At 45.2% G+C, this 23,768-nt stretch overlaps 1 protein-coding gene across 4 annotated transcripts in view; it reads right to left on the reverse strand.

The window, feature by feature from the left end:
• Positions 1-23,768, reverse strand: part of INSR (insulin receptor) — a 141,250-nt gene that overhangs the window by 36,453 nt on the left and 81,029 nt on the right. For all 4 annotated transcript variants that reach the window (XM_070464727.1, XM_070464725.1, XM_070464721.1 and 1 more), the window contains exons 3-10: positions 18,851-19,172; positions 13,052-13,200; positions 12,015-12,159; positions 10,547-10,761; positions 9,418-9,544; positions 8,172-8,422; positions 6,199-6,366; positions 497-698 (exon numbers count right to left, since the gene is read on the reverse strand). In XM_070464727.1, the coding sequence (XP_070320828.1) occupies positions 497-698; positions 6,199-6,366; positions 8,172-8,422; positions 9,418-9,544; positions 10,547-10,761; positions 12,015-12,159; positions 13,052-13,200; positions 18,851-19,172 (1,579 nt within the window). The remainder of the gene's footprint in view (positions 1-496; positions 699-6,198; positions 6,367-8,171; positions 8,423-9,417; positions 9,545-10,546; positions 10,762-12,014; positions 12,160-13,051; positions 13,201-18,850; positions 19,173-23,768) is intronic.

Raw genomic sequence — 23,768 nt, forward strand, 5'->3', positions numbered from 1 at the left:
TCACTAAAGGAAACATGTTTAAACAGTGAAGACTTTGGGGTTTTGACGAGGCCATGGAAAGTTCTGGAAGGATGAGAAGTTTCCTTAGATTAAAAAAAGGGAATGCGCTGAGCTTGAGACTCAGCCATAAATCAAGCATTGGGCTGGGCACGCAGTTCTCTGTCATCTAATCTAACAACTGAATTTATTATCTATAATCAATTGATTAGGTAATAATCAACGATAATCTAATGGAGTTCATCAGAACTCAGACTGAGACCAGAGGTTGGGTTCATGAGATGTCAGGGAGCAAAGGCTGAGTTTTTTAAACACTCCTCCTTTTGAGCGGGGAGAGGGGGCAATTCCTCTTCCTGGTAAGGCACTTGTTATAATCTCAAAATCTCTTCCTGCATCCAGGGAAGTGGCTCAGCGTGGACTCTGCCTATCCTCTGGGTCTGCCCCCATTTTGTCTTGTTCCCTAAAGACCTGAGACCCCAAGCCAGTAACAGATCCTGACCTGGGGATGAAAACCACGTTGTGCAGGTAATCTTCAAACGTTTTCCTGAACGAGGACTCCTCCAGCTCCTTGAGGATCTGAGAGTCGGTCTTCGGGCAGGAGCAGCATTCGCCAGCAGATTCCTCATACTCACTCTGGTTGTGCTTCTGGGACCCCTCCGCCTCGAACGGTGGAGACCAGGTCCGGGAGGGCAGCTTCAACCCTAGGGAAAGGCAGAGCAGAGCTCAAGACCCCATCCCGTTCCTGCCCCCCACCACCTGCACACACACGCAGAGCAAGGGGGACCTTCTCAAAGTGGCTGGGCACATGGACAGAGCTCAGTGCAGAGATCCTGACAACAGAAGGTGCCCGTCAGCATGCAGCAGGACACTGTCGGACACCACAACCCCACAAGGCTGGAGGCGAAAGGTAACTGTGCATGTCCCTGCCCTTGGGGAATTTAACATTCCAGCCGATGAGGTGCATGGGAGTGGGAGGAATACACAGTAAGCCAAGAAATGCATATGCTGTGTGTCAGATGGCAGGGGAAAAGGACAGAGGGTCTCTGGGGCGAATGTCTCGGAGAAAGTGATGCTAAGCAGTCCCCAAGTAAAAGGATGATCCATGCACACGTCTTGTGTGCGTGCTCACTCAGTCTAGCCCGACTCTGTGATGCCATGGACTGTAGTCCGACTGGCTCCTCTACCCACGGGATTTCCCAGGCAAGAATACTGAAGCGGGTCGCCATTGCCTCCCTCGGGGGATCTTCCGTCTCCAGCACTGGCAGGCGGGTTCTTTACTGCTGAGCCAGCTGGGAAGCCCATAGAAGATGCAGGCTACTCTTTAAAGGCTTAAAACCATGCCCTTGATACTGGGTGCCTACTTGTGTCTATTGAGCAAGGGAAATTCCACCTCTTCCTCTCCCTTTTAATGGCTCCGGGAGACAATGAGCTCTAAGTATCTTCCTGTGAATGCTGAGTACCCACTCGGAAGCTTTGCAAACCCTTAAACATACTTCTTAATGTTTATTAATAGACACAGAATAGCCTATGTAGGTTTTAGCTGTTAGAAGAGTTATCAATGGCAATATAGACAGAAAATAAACTTAGGATTTCCTTAGTAAAGGGTGGTGGGGGCAGGCTCTTGATTTTTTCCTGGGGAGGAAGGGACTTTTGATCAGACACAGACAGGGCTCCTGACACGTGTCACCCTTTCCGCATGCCACTTGGTGCCCTGTAGGTTTCTGTGACTGTAAGGTACAGTGACACATCTAGTCAAGTCCACAGGGACAAAGTGGGAAGGTGGGGAGTGGGGGAGTCAGTGTTTCACAGGGACAGAGTTTCCGTTTGGGGAGATGAGAACGTTCTGGAGATGATGGTGGCGAGGGTTGCACGACAATGTGAATGTGCTTAATGCCTCTGAGCTGTGCACTTAAAAGTGGTTCAAATGGTCAATTTTATGTTATGAAAGTTTTACAATTAAAAAACCATATAGTTGATAAGACTGTAGTGTATAGTTGAAATATACAATTCAATATCAGAGTAGAAGCTCAAAGTTCTCAATAAAAAAAGGAGGGGACTTCTCTGGTGGCTCAGTGGTAAAGAATCTGCCTGCCATTACAGTACATGCAGGTTTGATCTCTGGTCCAGGAAGATTCCACGTGCCACGGGGCAACCAAGCCCGCGCACCCCAACTACTGAGGCTACACTCTGGAGCCGGGGCTCTGCAACAAGTGAAACCACCGCCATGAGAAGCACCGCAAAGAAGAGTAGCCCCCACTGGCCGCAACTAGAGAGAAGCCTTTAAGTAGCAATGAAGACCCAGCACAGCCAAAACTAAGTAAATAAACAAAGATTTCTTTAAAAACAATAATAAATATGTGAAGTGATAGATGTATTAACTAGGTGGGAGGAATTCTTTTCCAATGTGTATGCACAAAAAGTCATCACAATTTACATTTGAAATGTCTTACAATTTTACTTGTCAATTATATCTCAATAAAACTGAAAAAAAAAAAAACCCACTTCTGATTCTAAAGGAAACTACTACTGATCACAGTAAATTATTTGTCTCGTGTGTGTTATCAAGTTTATTTATTTGTGTGTGTACTGGGGTTTTTTCTTTGCGGCAAAATACACATAACAAAAAATTCACCGTCTTACTCATTTTTAAGCATTGTGATTCAGTGTCATTAAGTATATTTACATTATTGTGCAACCATCCCCACCATCCATCTCAAGAACTTTCTCATCTTCCCAAACTGAAACTCTGTGCCCATGAAACTGACTCTCCATCTCCTGCCCCACCCCTGGCCCCCACCGTCTGCTTCCTGTCTCTATAGATCTGACTCCTCCAGGGACCTCCTATAAGTGGAATCAGACAATATCTGTCCTTAGTAAGTTTATTTTTTTTTTAATTCCATAAACTTTGGGCATCATGACAAATAAAATCATGTCAAATCATCACCTTCTAATGACAGACTGACTTCCAGAATAAAAGTTGTTGCTTTGAAAAAAAAAGAAAGAAAGAAAGAAAACACTGCCTGCCCCGATGATGGTGGCAGTTCTAGTTGGTGGTTTCAGTTACTCGAATGCAGGGCCAAGAGTGCACAGCTGAGCCCATGGAGTTATATAAAGCATCCGAGGAGATAAATCACGTTTGCAACCCTCTGCTCAGGCGGGGGATGAGGTCACAGGCATACATATAGCACATGATCTTAGAGCTGGGACAGCTCCCAGGGATCATCTGGCCTCCTGCCCCTTTTCCCCAAAAGGAGGCAGCCAGTGACAAGCTGGGTGACTTGCCCAAAGCCCTACATCAGGGCAGAGAAGACCTTAGTTTCCCGACCTCAATCACATGTCATCAGCTGCCCCAAGGTAGGAGGATACCAGTAACTCACAACATCTAAAGGAAAATAAACTCAGACCAGAAAGCAGAGACATCACTTTGACAACAAAGGTCCATCTAGTCAAAGCTATGGTTTTTCCAATAGTGATGTATGGATGTGAGAGTTGGGCTATAAAGAAGGCTGAGCACCGAAGAACTGATGCTTTCGAATTGTGGTGCTGGAGAAGACTCTTGAGAGTCCCTTGGACTGCAAGGAGATCAAACCAGTTAATTCTTAAGGAGATCAACCCTGAATGTTCACTGGAAGGACTGATGCTGAAGCTGAAGTTCCAATACCTTGGCCACCTGATGTGAAGAGACAACTCACTGGAAAAGACCCTGATGCTGGAAAAGATTGAGAGCAGGAGGAGAAAGGGGTGACAGAGGATGAGATTGGCTGGATGGCACCACCGACTCAATGGACATGAATTTGAGCAAACTCCGGGAGAGAGTGAAGGACAGGGAAGCCTGGCATGCTGCAGTCTGTGGGGTCACAAAGAGTCGGACATGACTTAGCGACTGAACAACAACAAAGCAACAAACAACAACAAAACAACTAAAGGATAAATCAGGAGCTTGGGATGAACATACACACACGATTATACAGAAGAGAGATAACCAGCCAGGACCTACTGCCTAGCACGGGAAACTCTACTCAATAATCTGTAGTAACCTACATGAGAAAATCTGAAAAAGAATCAATCTAGGGACTTCCCTGGTGGTCCAGTGGCTAAGACTCTGAGCTCGCAGTGCAGGAGGGCTGGATTTGAGTACTGGTCAGGGAACTAGATCCCACATGTTGCAATGAAGACCCGGCGCAGCCAAATAAATAAATATTTTTTGAAAAGAATGAATCTACGTATGTGTATAACTGAACCACTTTGCTGTACACCCAAAACTAATACTAAATTGTAAGTCAACTGTTTTTTTAACACTCAGTCGTGTCTGACTCTTTGCGACTCCATGGACCTCCCACCAGTTTCCTCTGTCCATGGGATCTTTCCCGGCAAGAACACTGAAGTGGGTTGCCATTTCTTATTCCAGAGGATCTTCCCAACCCAGGGATCAAGTCCCCATCTCTTGTGTCTCCTGCATTGGCAGGCGGATTCTTTAGCACTAGTGCCACCATACTCCAATAATTTTTTTAAAATAAATAATAAAACAATCTAGGGATTGGGGGGAAAACCTTTTATATAGACTCAAACAAAACAACTAAAGGGGGGAAAAAGACTTCTGTTTCTTCAGTTTGATGGACTTTCTTACAACCCAGTTTTAAAATAATGTGAGATTAATTTATACACACCAGTTTGAGGCTTCAAATATTTTTTTCCTTTTTCTGTAGATGGATGCAAGCCCATTAAGTAAATGAGATTAAAGACTGGAAAATACATGTCATTCATATATGTTTTTAATGGAAAGCCTAGGGAGGAAGAGATTGGAGACTCTCTGCTGTCTCCAATCCTTAAAACTTAAGGGTCTAAAATTAGGGGCCAGGTCTTCCTTGGAGGTCCGGCAGTTAGGGCCTTTCCAATGCAGGGTGGGGTTGATTTGACCCCTAGTCAGGGAGTTAAGATCCCAAATGCCATATGGCCAAAAAAAAAATTAAAAGTAAAAAATAAAAATAAAATTAGAGACCAAAAAAGTCAATTTATGTATAACTGATTCACTTTTCTGTACACCTGAAACTAATAAAACACTGCAAACTATACTCTAATAAAAATTTTTAAAAATAAGGGACCAAAATTCTTCCCTGACTTTGTCAATCACCACTCCACACATTAGTTGTGTTTCTAGTTTAGCAGGGAAGTCTTGCATGGGTTAACACAGCTACATCCCCACCAAGGGGAGGTGGACAAGCAAGGGGAAGAGGAGAAAATTCCAGAATGCAGTGATGCCAAGACATGGGGAGTGTCTGGTTTCAACACGAGTCTTCAGAGCTTGTCTGCACCCTGTGATGTTTAGAAATGTGAAAAGTCAGACAGACCTCCTCTTACTGTGTTTTTTTACAAATTGAAGGTTTGTGGGAACCCCATGTCCAGCAAAACTATTAGCACTGGTTTCCCAGCAGCATTTGATCACTTTGTATCTCTATGTCATGCTTCAGTAATTTTCACAATATATCAAACTTCTTCATTTTTGTTCTACTTGTTATGATGATCCCTGATCAGTGATCTTAGATGTTACTGTTGTAATCATTTGGGCATTTTTTTAAAGCAATAAAGTATTCTTTAATTAAGGTATTGCACTTTTTTTTTAGTCTAGATTTCTTCTTTTTAAAATTTCTATTGAAATAGAATTGATTTATAATGTTGTGTTAGTTTCAGATGTACAGCAAAGTAACTGTCATATATACATATATCCTTTTTCATATTATTTTCCACTATAGATTATTATAAGATATTGAGTAGAGTTCCCTGTGCTATACAGTAGGTTCTTATTGATTATCTATTTGGGGTAGCAAAGAGTCCGATAAGACTGAAGTGACTTAGCACGCATGCACACGTATATTTCAAGCATATTTTTTCTTAAACATAAAGCTATTGTACACTTAATAGACTATAGTATAATGTGAATATAACTTTTATAGGCACTGGAAACCAAAAAATTCATGTGACTTGATTTACTGCAATGTTTGCTTCATTTCCGGAGTCTGGAACTGAACCCTCGGTATCTCTGAAGAATGCCTGTGTGTGTAGTTTTCGTCTGAGATAAAATGGAGAGTGTGTTCCCACAAACACATGCTGGAAATGGGAGGGGAGAGATGTGTCCCAGAAAACAAGAACGTAGTGGATCTGGTGTGGAAAACCAGCCCCTCCCTGACCCCTGTCTGCACTCACCTTTGAGGCAATAATCCAGTTCATACAGCTCACTGTCTTCCGCCTGCCTCTCCCAGAACACCAAGTAGTGTGTGATATTGCCGTTGGGGTCGGAGGGAGGCTTCCACTTCAGAATGATCTGGGACGAGGAGTTAGAAACTGAGATGGGATCCAGGGGGACGGAAGGATCTGCCAAGGAGAAAGGAGACAGACAGATCCACCGTGAGGGTGAGGGTGCAAGCGGTCAGGTGGGCATGAGAGGGAATAGCTAAGTTAAAGAAATCCTGAGGATGTCCTCTGCAGTGTTATTTAACATTAGAGAAAACTGGAGATATCTGGACATATGGAACACTTGCCTAATAAGAGCATGGGTTACAAAATTACAGTCCATGCAGTACCGCAGACTATATAGATTTCCATGTTCCACCATTTTTGCCACAAACATTTACAGAGCTCTAGGGAAAGGCAAGCTTTCTTTTTTCCAGGCACTGGAAAGGTGGTGGGGAAAAGGAGGGTGGTGGGAATAGATAAAGTCACATTTTCCAGTTAACATTAGCCCCAGACTGAACCCAGTTATGGGGCAAATTTTGGCAGTGGGATGCCGTTCAAACCTATCACTGAGCTGGCAGTCCATTTCACATCCCCCCAAAGGCATCAACTTTGGGCTCCACAAAAGCTTCCCCTGGAGAATGGAGGTGGCTGAGAGTCAGCAAGGGGTAGGGGTGGGAGTCTCCAGACAGAAGACACAGTGTGTACAAAAGCCTGGAAGCTGCAAGTTTTTGGAACTCTAAGTCCTTTGGTTTTGCTGGAGGATACAGGACAAGAAGGCAGTAGTCACAAGAGCTAGTTCATAAAGCCTGGGCTCTGTCCTATAGGATGGGATTTCTCTCTACTGATTTTGTGAGGCTGCATAATTCTTTGCCGTGGGTACTGTGCTGTGCATTGTTGATATTGAGCAGCATCCCTGGTCCCACCCTCTAGAAAATACTCCAGTGGCCCACTCCTCCCAAAGAAATGGAGATGTGGGAGAGATTTCCCTGGTGGTCCAGTGGTTAGAACTTTGTCTTGCAATGCAGGAGGTGCAGTTTGACCCCTGGTCAGGGAGCTAAGATGCCACATGCCTTGTGGCCAAAAACCCAAAACATAAAGCCAAAGCAATATTCTAACAAATTCAATAAAGACTTTAAAAATGGTCCACATCAAAACAAACAAACAAAAAAACCAAAACAAAACCTTAGAGCCTATTACACAGAGTGAAGTGAATCGGAAAGAGAAAACATATCATAATTAATGCATATATATGGAATCTAGAAAGACGGTACTGATGAACCTATTTGCAGGGCAGCAGTGGAGATGCAGACGTAGGGAACAGACTTGTGGACCCAGGGAGAGAAGGGGAGGGTAGGATGATTCTCGAGAGTAGCATGGAAATATGTACATTACCATACGTAAAACAGATAGCCAGTGGGGATTCGCTGTAAGTCTCAGGGAGCTCAAATTGGTGCTCTGTGACAACCGAGGTGATGGGATGGGGTGGGAGGTGGGAGGGAAGACCAAGAGAGAGGGGACATATGTATACCTATGGCTGACTCATTTGATGTGTGGCAGAAACCAACACTGTAAAACAATTATCCTTCAATTAAAAATTTTAATTTCAAAAAAATGGAGAAGAGGAAAGAAACAGAGATGAAACAAAAAATGGCAAAATATTGATAATTATTGAAGCTAAGAGATGATTACATAGGGAGGGGGGCTATTTTTTTCCTACTTTTGTAAATATTTGAAAATTTTCCATAATGGTAAGAAGAAATATATGTTCCTCTCTGATGTCTTGCTGCTACTGCCTCATCTTCTGAAATTGTAAATCTCAACGCCTGGCTCTTTTAGAAACCAATGACCATGCAGGGGAAAAAAAAAAAATGACACTAGCATTTCATATGAAAGGCAAGATGTCTGAGTTCACGCATAAGTTCACATTCACAAGAAATGCTTACTAGTGGCATCTGTCTGGACATAGATGATGTCACTCTTGGCCCCGTATGTACGGCGTTCATCAGAAAAAGTGACCAGGGTCTTGACAAAGATGGCATACTGGGTCCAGGGCTTGAGACCACGCATCAGCCACCCAGGGTGGTTCTGTGACTTGGGGTCGTTGGACCTCGTAGGCGGGTCAATATCCACCACTGTCCAGCTATTGGAGCCGCACGCATCCTGCCCGTCGAATTCTGTCACGTTCTGGTAAGGGCTGTCAAGACCAAACAGGTAAAGATGGTTACCACTCCTTGACTGTAGCTCTAAAGACCAGAGAGATGTGACTGGGGAAAGTTACCTCCTACAGGCTTGCACCCTGCTCACCAACAATCTTCTGCCACAAGGAGAAAGGACACAGAAACAGTCAAAGAGAAAGGGATCGCTTCCTCTATGTCTCAATTTCCCAGTAATAATTATAATAATAGTGATCACGATGATGATACTATCTGAGTTATTGATAAGATCACATGAGAGGATGTGGGCTGACTCCTCCACACACAGCCTGACACATAGTAAATCATAAGGGATGGAACAATTATCCATGTTGATATGATCACCACTTCCACTGTCTCCTTTTAAAACTCCAGCACAGTCATATACTCAAGGTGACTAGGTGTCATTGAATGACGACAGTATTTCAGCATAAGATGATGAATAAATTGTGGGGAGGGACAGTGATGATGGTCACAGAACATCATGAATATACTTAATGCCACTGAGCTGTACATTTAAACATTACTAAGATGATCACTTTCATGTTTGTTTTACCATAATTATTTGTGTTGGAAAAAATCCAAAATAGATTTAAAAATAAACTTTTTTAAAAAAAGACACCTACTAAGTAGATACCTACTAAATAGAAATACCTGCTGAGACACATACTAAGTAGACTTTTTAAAAAGACACCTCCTAAGTAGACTCAATCACTTTTTGTTGAGAATGTCTGGTGAGATGTACATACGAGGTGCAAAATGGGATATTTCTATAGGAGATTGCCCAATCTAGACCTTCAAAAGAAGCCTGCCTGCTTCAATTTCTGGCTTTCGACAATAAGAAATGTTATTGATGTTATACACCATCAACTGGTGAGATCCCACCAAGGGATCTGTGATATTTATTTCACAGATAAGAAGGAGATAGAAAGGAACCTCAGTGGGGGAACCTCTGAGCACAAATGTAACACACACATCTCTTTATCTTTCTACTTACGCCTCTTTGTAGAACAGCATGAACCCCAGGAGGTCTCGGAAGTCAGGAGGCCAATACGGCTCCCATTTCAGCAAGATCTTGTCGTAAGATGTCCGAATGTAAGAAAATTTAAGTAACTCATTTTCACCTAGAAAGGTTTAAAAAGAAAAAACCAAAACACCCAGTATCAGAATTTTAAATAATTTGTTTCAGCCCAAAGCAGGTGATCCCATACTTCCAAGAGAATCTGCAAGAAGGAAGATGGCAATCTGCTGTTTCCTGGTGAGGTCTCATGTCCACGTGCCTCTCCCTTGTTCAGAGGCAAGAACAGATCATATAGGTTGGCACCAACTGCAAGTCAATTACTTGACCAGATGCTCAACTAAAGAGCTGTGGTTGGCACCAACAGGGAAGGACAAGTGGCCAATTGGTGCTGGAAAAAGGCCATTTGAAGATTAACATTTGTCCTAACACAATTTGTCTTACATGTGGCTTTTCATGCCTGACATGTCAGAAAAAGTAACTTCAGTGCAAATGGATACAAGCTAACTGGGTTTAGAGAGAGTGCAGATCATTATATCTTGGAGGGAACACTTTTTGGAAAGACAATGCCTTGGAGACAGTAATTCCCTCTGCCTGGAATATAAGCCCTCCCTTAAGCTCCACCCCAACCTTGCTCTCTCCCTCCCCTGAATTCCCACAGTCTGGACCAAACTGTCTCATAACAAAACAGCTTCACATGAGGGTATCATGGAAGCCTTGGCACCTCAACGCTCAGCTATTTCTTGAAGAGAAAAACTCGTCATAGAAGGGTAGTCACCTCCCAGTCTCCAACTGTAGCAAGTGGAGAACTTTGCTGTAGCATCTGAGCAAAGGCCATACATATAAGGGAGATGACATCCATCCATCCATCCATTCATTCATTCAACGTTTATGTGGCATCTTCCAGCATCAGGCATTGTATTTGGTATTTGGCAAAGAGATTAACATGTACAACACTTGTCCTCAGTGTTTCAGAAAGTCTAACACACACTTAGCTGTTTTAGCTCACTGGGGGTAAGTGACACCCACCCTGGGTACCAGTGTGATGGGGGAGGCAGGGGAAGTCACATTATCTGGTCCATGAAAGGATGAGAGCATTGCCACTTACAGGACGCCTGGTCCCCATTGGTCTTTAGAGCAATGTCATTTCTCTCCTGGCGCCCCTTGGTTCCTGAAACTTCCTCCATCTTGTGAATTTCCGACAGGCAGAGTTTGGGGTTATAGTGGAAGAAGAGCTTCCCCTGGGTGATGGTGAGGTTGTGTTTGCTCCAGTCCCATAGCTGCCGTAGGTTCTGGTTGTCCAAGGCGTAGAAAGAGTAGTTCCTATGGAAACACACACACCTAATCATTCATCAGCTCGTCACCTCCACCTTCAAAATGCTGGGACCATGACTGGAACTGACCTCATTCAGTGCTCCATCCCCAGTTCTAACCACTTGCTTGACACATACTCATCACGTGTTGAATGGAGGGTGAGGGGTATAGGGGAAGCTGAGGAGGTCTTCAAGGCCAGGAAGATACTTGAGATCAGTCTTGTAGGGGAGAAGGGCAAGACTGTGATGGATTGAGATATGCAATCCATATCTCAAAAAGGAAAGATTGAAGGGCAAGACTGTGATGGATTGAAATATGCAATTCATATCTCAAAAAGGAAAGATTGAAGACACAGAGGCACCTGAGCTGGTCCCAGGGAAGAGCAAAGTAGCTTGTTCTGAACAACAGGTGAGAGGCAATCCTGAAGAGATACCTGGACCAAACCGTCCAGCATACTGCATGCTAGACCAAGACCAAGAACACATGTGCCTCCTCGGTAGACAGAGGGGGGCCACTGAAGGTTTTATAACAGCTCAGTAACTCAGGTACACCTACGCCTGAGAATTACGAGTGGGCCACCAGGACACGATGAACAGGAAACGGACAGCAGCTTAACCTGCGTTATTCAACACAGAAACCACCAGCCACGCTTGCCTACTGAGCCCCTGAAGCGTGGCCTTTCTGAACTGTATCAGAAATAAAAACAAAAAACCCCCACAAATTTCAAACACTTAGTGTGAAATAAAAGGATGTAAAAGATCCTATTTATCATTTTGTGATATTGAGTCCATGTCAAAATAACATTTCAGATTTCATGGGTTCAGTAAAATGCATTATTAAAGTTCATTCCACCTATTTCTTCTAAAGTTTTTAAAATGTAGCTACTAGAACATTTAAAGTCTCATATGTGACTTGCATTATATTTCTGTGGGATGACCCTAGTAGTTCTAGAACCAGCAAGGAGGTCATTGGAATAATCCAAATGAAAGGTGTGACCTTTGGCAAAAAAGGTAGTTTTATGGTTATATAATATTCCATTACATATATATATATATATATACATATACATACATACACACACACACACACATATATATATGTGTGTATATATATATATATATACACACACATCATGTTTTCTTTACCCATTCATCCATCAGTGGATACTTACATTGTTTCCAAGTCTTGACAGAAAAAACCCAAGATTTTCTAACTCACAAACTTCCTAGTGAGGCCACAGATACAGCATCAGGCCCACATACCCAATTTCCAAGGTCTCCCCTCGAATCAGACGTAACTTCCGGAAGAAGGAAAGTGACACCAGGGCGTAGGACCTGCGGATTTTCAGATATCCTGAAATTTCTTCAATGAGTCCAAGGTTGGCCTCTAGCTCGGCTGCCAGGTTGTCTAAGAAAAGGAGAGAATGAATATCCAGTGGGTTGCTACCAAAATATTCTAACCTTTTCAGAATTCCCCATGGTCAAGAGTTAACTTCCAGGCTGAAGATGATTGTTGCGAACCCAGCTCCAAACACATTCATCGGGCAGTGTGGTTGTGACACAGGTTGTCCTGACTTGAAAGCTGAGTGTGTTTATTGCATGTCCGACCCCTGCTCCCTCCATCCCTACTTTGTTTCCCGTCATAGCAGGAACCACTGCCTGGGTTTATATTATACATTCATTTGTTTATTTGCAAGATCCACCACGCATGGACTTGGCCTTATTCACTGTGAGTGTTCAATAAACGTTTGCTGAATAAATAAACAGAGGAATACTTTTTGTCTGTGACAGAATTTCTGGAAACACAGTCCCCAGACCTGCAAAAGAGGTCATGCTATCTACTTGGGATGGGATGGGGAGGGAGGTGGGAGGGGGGTTTGGGATGGGGGACACATGTACACCCGTGGCTGATTCATGTCAATGTATGGCAAAAATCATCACAAAATTGTAAAACAGTTAGCCTCCAGTTAAAATAAATAAATTAATGTTAAAAAATGCCTGATGTCCCAGCTCAGCCCTGGACCCTCTTCCCTGCCCCTCTCCCTGTCCCCACCCCAAGATTCTTATTTTCCAAGCTGAGAGTTGGGACATCAGGCATCTCCATTTTTAAAAATTTATTTATTTTCATTGGAAGCTAATTACAATATTGTGATGGGTCCAGGACTGAGCTGTGAACCCCAAGTTTGGAAGCACATTGTTCCTTGCATGACTCCACTGATGGGTCTCCAAGCATTGTTCAGGTGTGCTCACAGGGAGAGTGGATCCCAGGAGGCGGCAACCCCTCCCCCCAGAGCACTCACTGCCCCCTCGAATGTTGATGATTAAGCTTCCGTTGATGATGGTGCAGCCTCGGAGCTCCTGGGCAGATGTCACTGAATCAATGGTCTTCTCACCTTCCAGGAGGTGGCATACCTTGGGACAGGGGCCCAGGCAAGGGGTACACATCAAGCTGCATAAAGGGTGGAGAGAAAGATCAGGACACGCGCACACACACGCACACACACACACACACACACCAGAGAGCGTACTGCACAGGGTCCCAAGTGACTATAAGGCAGAGCGCTTCAACCACAGCACTGCTGACATTGAGGCTGGAGAATTCTCCATTGTTGGGGGCTATCCTGCACATGAGGGGTGTGAAGCGGCATCCCCGCACTCCCATGCTATGCTAACACCACCTCCCATCCAAGGCATGACAGCCAAAAATGTCTCTGAACATTGTCCCCTGGGGAAGGAGGTGCAAAAAGCCCCCTCCAGATAAGAACCACTGTCTAAAGGGATAGGCTTAGCACAATTCTCCAGATGACAGGTTCTACAGCATTACCCCAAGGTCAGGGTACTCATGCCAAAATGATGGGGCTCCTGCCTTACCCCAAAGAGAGGGGCTTCCCACTGTACCCCATGGAGAATCATGTTCTACCCTGGAGACAGAACTCACACTATTACAAGGAACTAATGGGACTCCTGACACAACCATAGTGACCAATTATGCAGAGCTAATAATTTTACCCCATAGTGGTACTCAGGCTGCTACTGCAAGGTGATGGGCTGTCTGCTGTTCTGTGTGGGGTCTGACCTTCCCTGGTGGCTCAGCTGGGAAAGAATCCACCCGCAATGCAAGAGACCTCGGTTCGATTCCTGGATCAGGAAAATCCACTGGAGAAGGGATAGGCTACCCATTCCAGTATTTTGGGGCTCCCCTGGTGGCTCAGTTGGTAAAGAGTCCATCTGCAATGAAGGAGACTGCCTGCAGTGCAGGAAGCCTGGGTTCGATTTCTGGGTTGGGAGGATCTCCTGGAGGAGGTCATGGCAACCCACTCCAGTACTCTTGCCTGGAGAATTCCATGGACAGAAGAGTGGTAGGTTACTGTCCACTGGATTGCAAAGAATCAGACACGACTGAAGTGACTTAGCAGGCATACACGCTGTGCAATAGAGATGATAAGAATATCTGCTTCAGAGGGCAGGTGGTGATGAGGACTTAATGACTGAATGATATATGCCATCTAAAGTACTTTGCACATAGAAAACAAAATCCATTAGTCCTTTGCTATGATGATCACTTTTTACTAGTGGTTATCATTGCTACCCTTGTTATTTCTACACCTCTTCCTATTCAATTTTGCAGGAGGATCTTTGTCATGGTGGTATAATAAAGAACACATCTGGTGCCCAGCTCCTGGCACAGAGCTTCAACAGCCTTGGAATTTCCTGAGTGATAGAAACATCTTTGTTGTGCTAATGAAGCAGTGACCCCTAGTTGCTTCAGGATGAGGGCTGGTCACAAGAAAGATCAAATGTGTGATTTGGAGGGTTGCCTCATCGCTTTGACCTCCAGAGAGAGAAGGAGGCTGGAGATGGAGCTCAAATCCATGGCCAGTGATTCAATCGATCACAGCTATATAACAAAATCCCAAGAAAAACTCTGGACACCAACTCAGTCCATTTTTCTGGCTGGTGAGCACACAGCTGTGCTGTAAGGGTGATGCTTCTGATTCCACGAGGGGATGGGAGCCCTGCGTCTGGAGCTCTCCCAGCCCTCATCCTCTATGCCTCCTTAATAATAAAGCTATAATTGTAAGTGCCTGACACGAAGCTTTTTGACTGCTGAGGCATCTATTTCAAAAGACATCTGTCTTGAGTAAAATGTAATGAAAACAACTAGATAAGGAACAAGGCTGCCCCCACCCCTAGAAGGTCCCTCTTTCAGAAAGCCCTGAGGAACCTAGATAACTGACCACTTGACGGACACTGCCTCTCTCTTCCTGTGCCCAATTCCCGCTCTTGAGCTTTACATTCACTAGAGTGAAGCCATCAAACCCCAGACACTCCGCCCTCAGACCCTAAGAAAAGCAGACCTCCCAAGGGCCACTTCCTCTCTTTCCCTTCCTCTCTCCCCCTCTTTTCCTCTCTCTCTCTGACTCTGTCTCTCTCTTTCCCCCTCTCTCTTTTCCTCTCTGTGTGTCTCTCTCCCTTCTTCCTTCTTCCTTCCCCCTTCCCACAACCTCACTGTGTGGCCCTCCAGGATCTGTGAATAACAAACCTTGTTCCTTAAAGTTCCCTGATGATTTCTTGCTGAAGCACAACAGGAGTTGGCCCAGCCATAAATAGGGCCCCCCCCCACCCCGGGACAGTGTCTGCAGAGCTTGCTACAGGTGATGTGTGCTTAGGTGAGCTCCGTAGGCATCCCTAACCCAGGGTGCTACCATCCATAGGCTTGGACCAACAGCCTTTTTCTTTTAGTTCTGTGAGTTGCCCCAGCAAGTTATTGAACCCAGTGGGTTTGTGGGAGCCTCAAAATTTATAGCCAACCAACCAGCCATGTGGGTGCTCTTGCATGTGTGTGTGCTAAGTCGCTTCAGTCGTGTCTGACTCTTTGCAATCCCATGGACTGTAGCCCACCATGCTCCTCTGTCCATGGGATTCTCCAGGCAAGAATACTGAAGTGAGTTGCCATGCCCTCCTCCAGGGGATCTTCCCAATCCAAGGATCAAACCGGCGTTTCTTACGTCTCCTGCATTGGCAGGTGGGTTCTTTACCACTAGTGCCCACGTGGCTGCCCTGGGGACCCCCAAACTGTGGCTGGCATGTGAAGTAAAGCCAGTTCGGTGGAGGACCAAGCCTTTAACTTGTGGGTCCGATGCCAACTCCAGGTGGTTGATGTTGACATCTATTGTAGTACACCCAGCTGGTGTCAGAGCAGCTGGGGTGGAAACAGAATAATGAGCAAATGTTTGGGTTCCTTTGTTGGTTCTACAAATATTCACTGAGCACTTATCATGTGACAGATGATCCTCTGGGCCAGGGATAAGCAAACTATGGCCCATGGGTCAACTCCAGCTGGCCACCTGTTGTTCTAACTAGCACTGTATCAGAACACACCCATGGGTTTGAGTACCATCTATGACCATTATCACTCTATAAGGCTAGAGTAGCCGTAACCATATGGCCCTCAGAGCGGAAAATATTTACTATCTGGCCCTTTGCCAATGCCGGTTGTAAACCGCAGGCACACACAAGTGAACAAACAACCGACTTCCCCTGTGGGAAGTCCACACGTCCTTTTCCAGCCAAGAAGTGAAGTCTGCCTCCTCATCCATGGAATCTGGGCGTGGCCCTCTGAATTGCTTTGGCTGACGAGGCATTAGCACATGCGACACAGCAGTGGCTGAAGAAGAACTTACACAGTTTAAAGCCTGCTGTTCCTGGATACACATGGAGAGAGGCCCCAGCTGCCCATGCAGGGTGTGAGAGGCTAGGCTGTACCATCCCATCAGAGCCGACCCATGCCGAGCCAGATAAACCTCTGGTCAATCCACAAAATCAATAGAAACCATAAACGAGTGCTGTTACAAGTTACAAAGTACTGGGGAGGTTTGTTACACAGCAAGAGCTAGCTGATACATTTCTGAAGCATATGGTCTCATTGGCGAAAATTAACAAAAGGATGATGAAAATATCAGTTAGTGGTAAGGAGCATGAAAAGTGTTAAAATGGAGAGATGTGCCAAAGAGTAGCCAAATGGTTAATTCGGGCAGGGTGGTCACACAGGAAAGAAGTCTCAAAGGAAGTGAATTTTAAGCTGTGATGCCCTGGGTGACCAGGAGAAACCAGCCATGCAAAGATCAAGAGGCAGAGAATTCTAGAAGGTGGGCAGGGGGTGGGGTGGGGGGAAGGACAGGGATGCCCCATGCCCATCACACCCTTAATATGCACCCCAAATATCTAATACTCCTTATCTCACTAAAGTGTACCCTACCATGTATCTCGGAGTGACCATGGATGGAATATAATGAACCCACATGGGTTCACAGTCCTCTGCTATAAAAACATCAAGAACGACTTCCCAGATAAAGCCACAAGAAAGAAAGAAAACATATCTGGCCCCATTTGATATCAAACCACATAAGAAAACATGACAGCACTGAAGTCTTCCACAAAATAAAAGCTTCAGAAGGAAAAAAAACTTTTTTTAACTGACAAAGTAACATACTGCCATGTTGCGTGCTAGGTTGCTTCAGTCGTGTCCAACTCTTTGCGACTCCATGGACTGTAGCCCGCCAGGCTCCTCTGTCCATGGAACTCTCCAGGCAAGAATACTGGCCTGGGTTGCCATGCCTTCCTCCAGGGGATTTTCCCAACCCAGGGATCGAACCCAAGTCTCTTATGTTTCCAGGATCGGCAGGCGGGTTCTTTACCACTAGCAACACCTGGGCAGCCCTCAACTACTGCCAGAATGGGTCATCATTAGCATCCCTCTCTTTCCCCTCTTTCATTCAGTAGAGGTCCCAAGCATCATGGACAAGATGTTAACATCCTGGGGCTTCAATACTGGGGCCACTGCCATCAGGAAAACATCAGAGGAAGGTGCTCTATTTCTCATAACTTTGTTATGATCAGAAAAAAAACCCTTCTTCTATTTAAAGCCAGTGTCTTTTAGTGGAAGATAATGATATCCTTGCTTTATTTCAAACATGAAAAAAATAAATAAATCAAGAGGAATATGGTCATTTTCCCAATCTTACTGATAAACTGGCCCCCAAAAAGAAAAAAAATAGCTCTGTCTGGAATGCTAAGGTGATTTATAGGAGCCTATTTTTGGTCCACAAAGCCACTTGATAGGTTTTATCAAAAACAGTGAAACAAAACGTATTGTACTTGCAGGTTTCACAAACACTCAGAGAGCAGCTCCTAGGATCCAGAATAAAGGTTGTTTTCCTTCCCACCCTCCCCACCCAGGGAAATAAAATTTCCCACCAGAACACTCTCACTTGGCTCATTTCCAAGTCTGAAGAGGGAAGATGTTTTACGTAAGCAGGTCAGCTCAAGGCCCCTCGACGTGCGTCTATCTCTGATTTGTTTTTGTGTTGTTTTGTGGCATTTTTTTCCTCCGACCCTCAACACAAAAACCAGGAAACAGATTTTTTTTAAACTCTGTTCCAGCCCCAAGCCCCCAAAATAGCTCATCTGAGAAGCTAACAGAGTGAACAAAAAGTCTGAGGTGTGGGGAGGAAATCTGACTCACCCCTGGGGAGAGAAAACCCTGCTTTTTCTCACCCAAATAGTAGGAAATGGTTTGATGGTATTGTCCGTCAAAAGACAACAAAGCCTTGAGAATAATCTAAAATTGAGTCCTTCTTCCTTGCACTCCAGGCTAACCTCAGGACACGATCCAGATCCAGTCTGGAGAAAACATTTAAAAAATCTGAGCTCTGACCTGGGTTGTGATGGACAGTTCCATCAGTGGGAACAATCAGGACATATAAAGGACTGTATATGAAACTAAGGACTTCTGTTTCCAATGATAAGCACAGAAAGCTTTCAATTTTTGGTATGCAAGATGCCAAAAATATTTACTATCTGGCCCTTTGCGAGAGAAAGGTCATTGACTTCCTCTCCAAAGGCCAGTGCCCAGAACCAGGAGGCCAGAATGGCATCTGAGAGACCCAACTGTGTCACTCATCAGCAGCAGCTTCCTCGCTCATAGCCAATAAACTCTAGCTTCTCACACGATTTTAACAGGTGGTGCTACCAGCCATGCTCCTTTCCCTCTTGACAACCTGCCCTCCACCCCTTCGGAACCCACACTCAGGACTCACTTGCTGGAATTCATCGTGTAGCCAGAGGGGCACTCGGGGATGCACTTGTTATTGTGAATGACATACTGGTGGCAGCCTTGCCTCCGAGAGTTCTTGCATTTGTTGTGCAGGTCCTGGCAGAAGCTGAAGTTCACGCAGCGCCAGTCTTGGAAGTGGTAGTAAGGGGGAGGGCAGGTCTCCACGCACCTGCCGTCCAGGTAGAAGTTGCGACAGGCCACGCACTTGGTGGGGTCGTCCGGCTCTGAGCAGTTGCCCAAGCACTCGCTGTGGCAGCAGAGACCCTCAGCGGTGCAGCCATGCGACTTACAGATGGTCGGACAAACTGGAGAGAGAAAGAAAACAGCGGGTCAACGGCTTTACCCAACGCCGCGACAGCAACTCGAGAGGGGGAAGTGCAAGCAAACAAAATCATGTCAGCCACGGCTCACTTCTACAGCACATGTTGCCTGCTGGTTAAAAATACAAATTTCTGGACTTCCCTGGTGGCTCAGCGGTAAAGAATCCGCCTGCCAACGCAGGGGACTCGGGTTCCATCCCTGGCCCAGGAAGACCCCACGTGCCAAGGATCAACCAAGTCTGCGCTCCACAACCGCTGAGCCAGTGCTCTAGAGGCCGGGAGCTGCAACTACTGAGCCCGTTTGCCACAACTTCTGAATCCCGTGCGCCCTAGAGCTCACGCTCTGCAACAAGAGAAGCCGCCACAACGAGAAGCCGATGCAGAGCAACTAGAGAGGAGCCCCCGCTTGTCACAACTAGAGAAAAAGCCCACACGACAACAAAGACCCAGCACAGCTCAAAATAAATAAATATGTGTTTCAAAAAATGCTAGTTTCTGATGTCCCAACTCCCAGGCATAACTATTACATTTCAGCCCCCAAACCAGTGATGTGCTCTTAAATGTTCAACAACTTCTTCGTTGAGTGGGGCAGAGAACCTCTTGCTTTACAGCACTGGCCAATTTCCATGGTGTAAATATTCTCACCAGGGTCCTTTTAAGCTACCCCACCTAAAGTGACTGCATGTGAAGCCAGCGAGAGATCTACTGTAGCATAGCATTAAATAATACATCCAATCACATAGAAACAGTAGCAGCAAACAACCTCAAAAACATAATCATAGAAAAAGGGACTGAGGTGATTAGGAAGTGGTAAGTACGAAGTATTTATTTTCTTTGCTTTTTAACATAATTTAATTATAAGTTGATGTCATTTAAATTTTAATACCAGCTTGCTGGGAGATTGGTATTGACATATATACACCAGAGCTTCCCTGGTGGTTCAGATGGTAAAGAATCTGCCTGCAATGTGGGAGACCCGAGTTCAATCACTGGGTTGGGAAGATAACCTAGAGAAGGAAATGGCAACCCATTCCAGCATTCTTGCCTGGAGAATTCCATGGACAGAGGAGCCTGGCGGGCTACAGTCCATGGGGTCTCAAAGAGTCAGACACGACTGAGTGACTAACACTTTCACTTCCACACGGTTGATATTGTATATAAAATAGATAACGAATGAGAACCTACTGTGCAGTGCAAGGAACCCTACTCAGGACTCCGCGGTGACCTTAATGGGGAAGGAAATCCATGAAAGAGGGGATATATGTATATGTATAGCTGATTTACCTTGCTGTACATTAGAAACTAACATGACACTCTAAAGCAACTGTACTCCAATAAAGTTAAAAAAAAAAAAAAAAGACCAGAAACAAACAAACAGAATTACCAGCTTGTTTAAGAAGCAGTCTGCACATTTCCTGAAAATTACACAATTGCCTCGAGCAAGTCTGCTCCTGCACGTAGCTGCCATTCTGGTACAGATGTATCCTGATCTACATTTTCTCCATTTTACAATGAGGAAACTGAGGTGAGAGGAGGTTAAGCAAATGTCCCAAAGGTTCATTTCTGCTTCAATGCACATTTGCTTACACTCATCCAGATATTTACAATCCCTGTGGGAACACATTGGCCACAGAGTTTGCCTTTAGGATCACGAATCTAATGGAGAAGGCATATTCATCATCTAAAAGTATAACTGCAGGGACTTTCCTGTGGTCCAGTGTTTAAGAATCCACCCTCCTATGCAAGGGATGCAGGTTCAACCCCTGGTTGGGGAATTAAGATCCCACACGTGGTAAGGCAACTAAGCCTGTGCACTGCAACTAGAGAAAGCCTGCACTCCACATTGAAGATTTAGCATAGCCCAAAAATAATAATAACAATTTTTAAATTAAAAAAAAATTATAACTGCATACACAGCAAGCACTGTGCCGAAGGTAAGTGGAGGTGATATTTCTGCTGTGACCTGCAGGAGGTGATGAACGGGGCAGAGACTGTGCTTGCATTCCTATCCTGGAGTTTCTTATTTGATGCAACTGAACTTGTCCACTGAAGGCTGGACTCCACTCTGGTGTTCTCCAGCAGCTTGTAACACACTCTTTCTCCTGACATCTCACTACTCATGACTTCATGATTGCTCCTGATTTTGGTCCCTCAGTATCTGGCCTGGACCTCCATGACCAGCCTTCCCTTCCCAGGCTGCCAGCAAATTTGTCCCTGGATGGATGGTTCCTCTGAGGCCACAAGCAGAGCCTGTTTCCCAAGGATGCCTTCTTTGCTCACTTCCTGCATAGCTCAAAACATGGTTTGGAAGCTGGGACATGTTCTTTACCCCCAAATCCCCAGGCCCCTTGAGAGCTGCGGTGAACATTACGGCCCACGTGGACACCACCGACCAGACCCAGGGAACTTAAAAGGCCTCTGAAGCTACATTTCCACGTAAGGATCGGTGTCGAGTGGAACTTTCTGCGTTGACGGAAATCATCTCGATCAGCGCTGTCCAACACGGTAGCCACTTCCCTGTGGCTGCTGAGTGTGGTTAGTGCAACGAGGAACAAATTTTTTTTAATTGTGGCAAAATATGTGTAAAACTGACCATCTTAACCAATTGTAAGCACACAGCTCAGTAGCATTAAGTACATTCACATTGTTGTACAACTATCCCCAGAACGTTCTTGCCTTTCCAAACTGAAACTCTGTCTCCAAGAAACACTGATCCCCCCTTCCCCTCCCCCAGCCCCTGACCCTCACCATCTACTTCCTGTCTCTACAGATCTGACTCCTCTCAGGACCTCCAATGAGCAGAATCAGACAGTGTGTGTCCTTTTGTGTCTGGCATATTTCACTGAGCATCATGTCATTAGGGCTTCCCTGGTGGCTCAGTGGTAAAGAATCCACCTGCCTATGCAGGAGATGCAGTTTCGATCTCTGGCTTGAGAAGAACCCCTGGAGAAAGAAATGGCAACCCACTCCAGTATTCCTGCCTGGGAAATCCCATGGACAAAGGAGCCTGGTGGGGCTTCAGCCCATGGGGTTGCAAAGAATCAGACACGACTTAGTGGCTAAACCACAACACGTCCTCAAAGTTGATCCATGTTATAGCAGGTGTCAGAATCTCCTTTTTAACAGAGGCAGAATTCCCACTGTCAGCATCACCAATAGGTGCTTGCGTGCGTGTGTGCTAAGTCACTTCAGTCGTGTACAACTCTTTGTGATCCTATGGACTGTAGTCCACCGGGCTCTTCGGTCCTTGGGATTCTCTAGGAGTGGGAGTGGGTTGCCATGCCCTTCACCAAATGGGTGCTTGACTACAACTGAAAAAGGAGGAAAATGTCTATACACCATAAGATGAGCTTGAATAACTGTAGCTGCTGAAAGTTATACAATGAAAATCAATCCTATAGGTCAAGAAGGGGGAAAATGCAAGCTTTGCAAGGGGTTCTTAGGCAAATTTTTCTGGAATTTTAATTCTTCCCAAGATTGTCACAATCCAAAGATGGGGGGGGAAGCCATTGAATAAGAGATGTGAAGGGACTTCCCTGGTAGTTAAGAATCTGCCTGTCAGTGCAGGTGACACAGGGTTGATCTCTGATTGGGGAAGGTTCTACATGCCTCGAGGCAACCAAGACAGTGCACCACCGCTACTAAAGCCTATGCACCCCAGAGCCCGTGCTCTGCAACGAGAAGCCACGGCAATGAGAAGCTTGTGCACTGGAGCTAGAGAGTAGCCCCCACTCACTGCAACTGGAGAAAGCTCGTGAAGCAGTGGGGACCCAGCACAGCCAAGAATAAATAAATAAATATTATTATTTTTTTAATTACATGGAAAATTTGGAGCATCTGTGCCCAGGTGCATCATCTGATTTTTGTGTGGATCCAGAAAGAACTAAGAAACTGTAACAGGAGCAGGATGGAGTTAACCCACCAATGTCTGTGAAGGCTCTTTAGGGTTTACATACCCCCCATTAGATTCTTTGTTATTGTTCAATTGCTCAGTTGTGTCCAACTCTTAGGGACCCCATGGACTACAGCATGTCAGGCTTCCCTGTCCTTCACTATCTCCCTGAGTTTGCTCACACTCGTGTCTATTGAGTTGATGATGCCATCCAACCATTTCATCCTCTGTCACCCCCTTCTGCTGTCAAGTCTTTCCCAGCATCAGGGTCTTTTCCAATGAGTTGGCTCTTTGCATCAGGTGGCCAAAGTATTGGAGTATTAGAGTCTTACTTAATTATAATAAAGACTCCAGCAGGGAGAGCAGGGAAGTAACATTATCTCCATCTCACAGAGGAGATTTTTTACTTAGCTGAGCCCCAGCAGGGCGAAACCCATAACTTCGATCTTTTGGCTCTGAACACGATACTCCTAGGTTTAAACAATGAAATAGGCATCCACAGGGTCCACCCAGTCAGGAGTGACCCGCATACAGTTCTCCACCACAGGCATGCTACAAAGGTTTTTGTAAAGAACCCATGACAGCCTCAGTTTTCTTGTCTGTCAAATGGGGATGATAACAACCTCTTAACTCTTTCTCACACCTAAAAGAAGGGATGTGGGCAAGGCACTGGATTATTTGATAGGCAA

The sequence above is a fragment of the Odocoileus virginianus genome, chromosome 3, assembly GCF_023699985.2.
Source record: "Odocoileus virginianus isolate 20LAN1187 ecotype Illinois chromosome 3, Ovbor_1.2, whole genome shotgun sequence".
In the NCBI taxonomy this organism is placed as follows: Eukaryota; Metazoa; Chordata; class Mammalia; order Artiodactyla; family Cervidae; genus Odocoileus; species Odocoileus virginianus.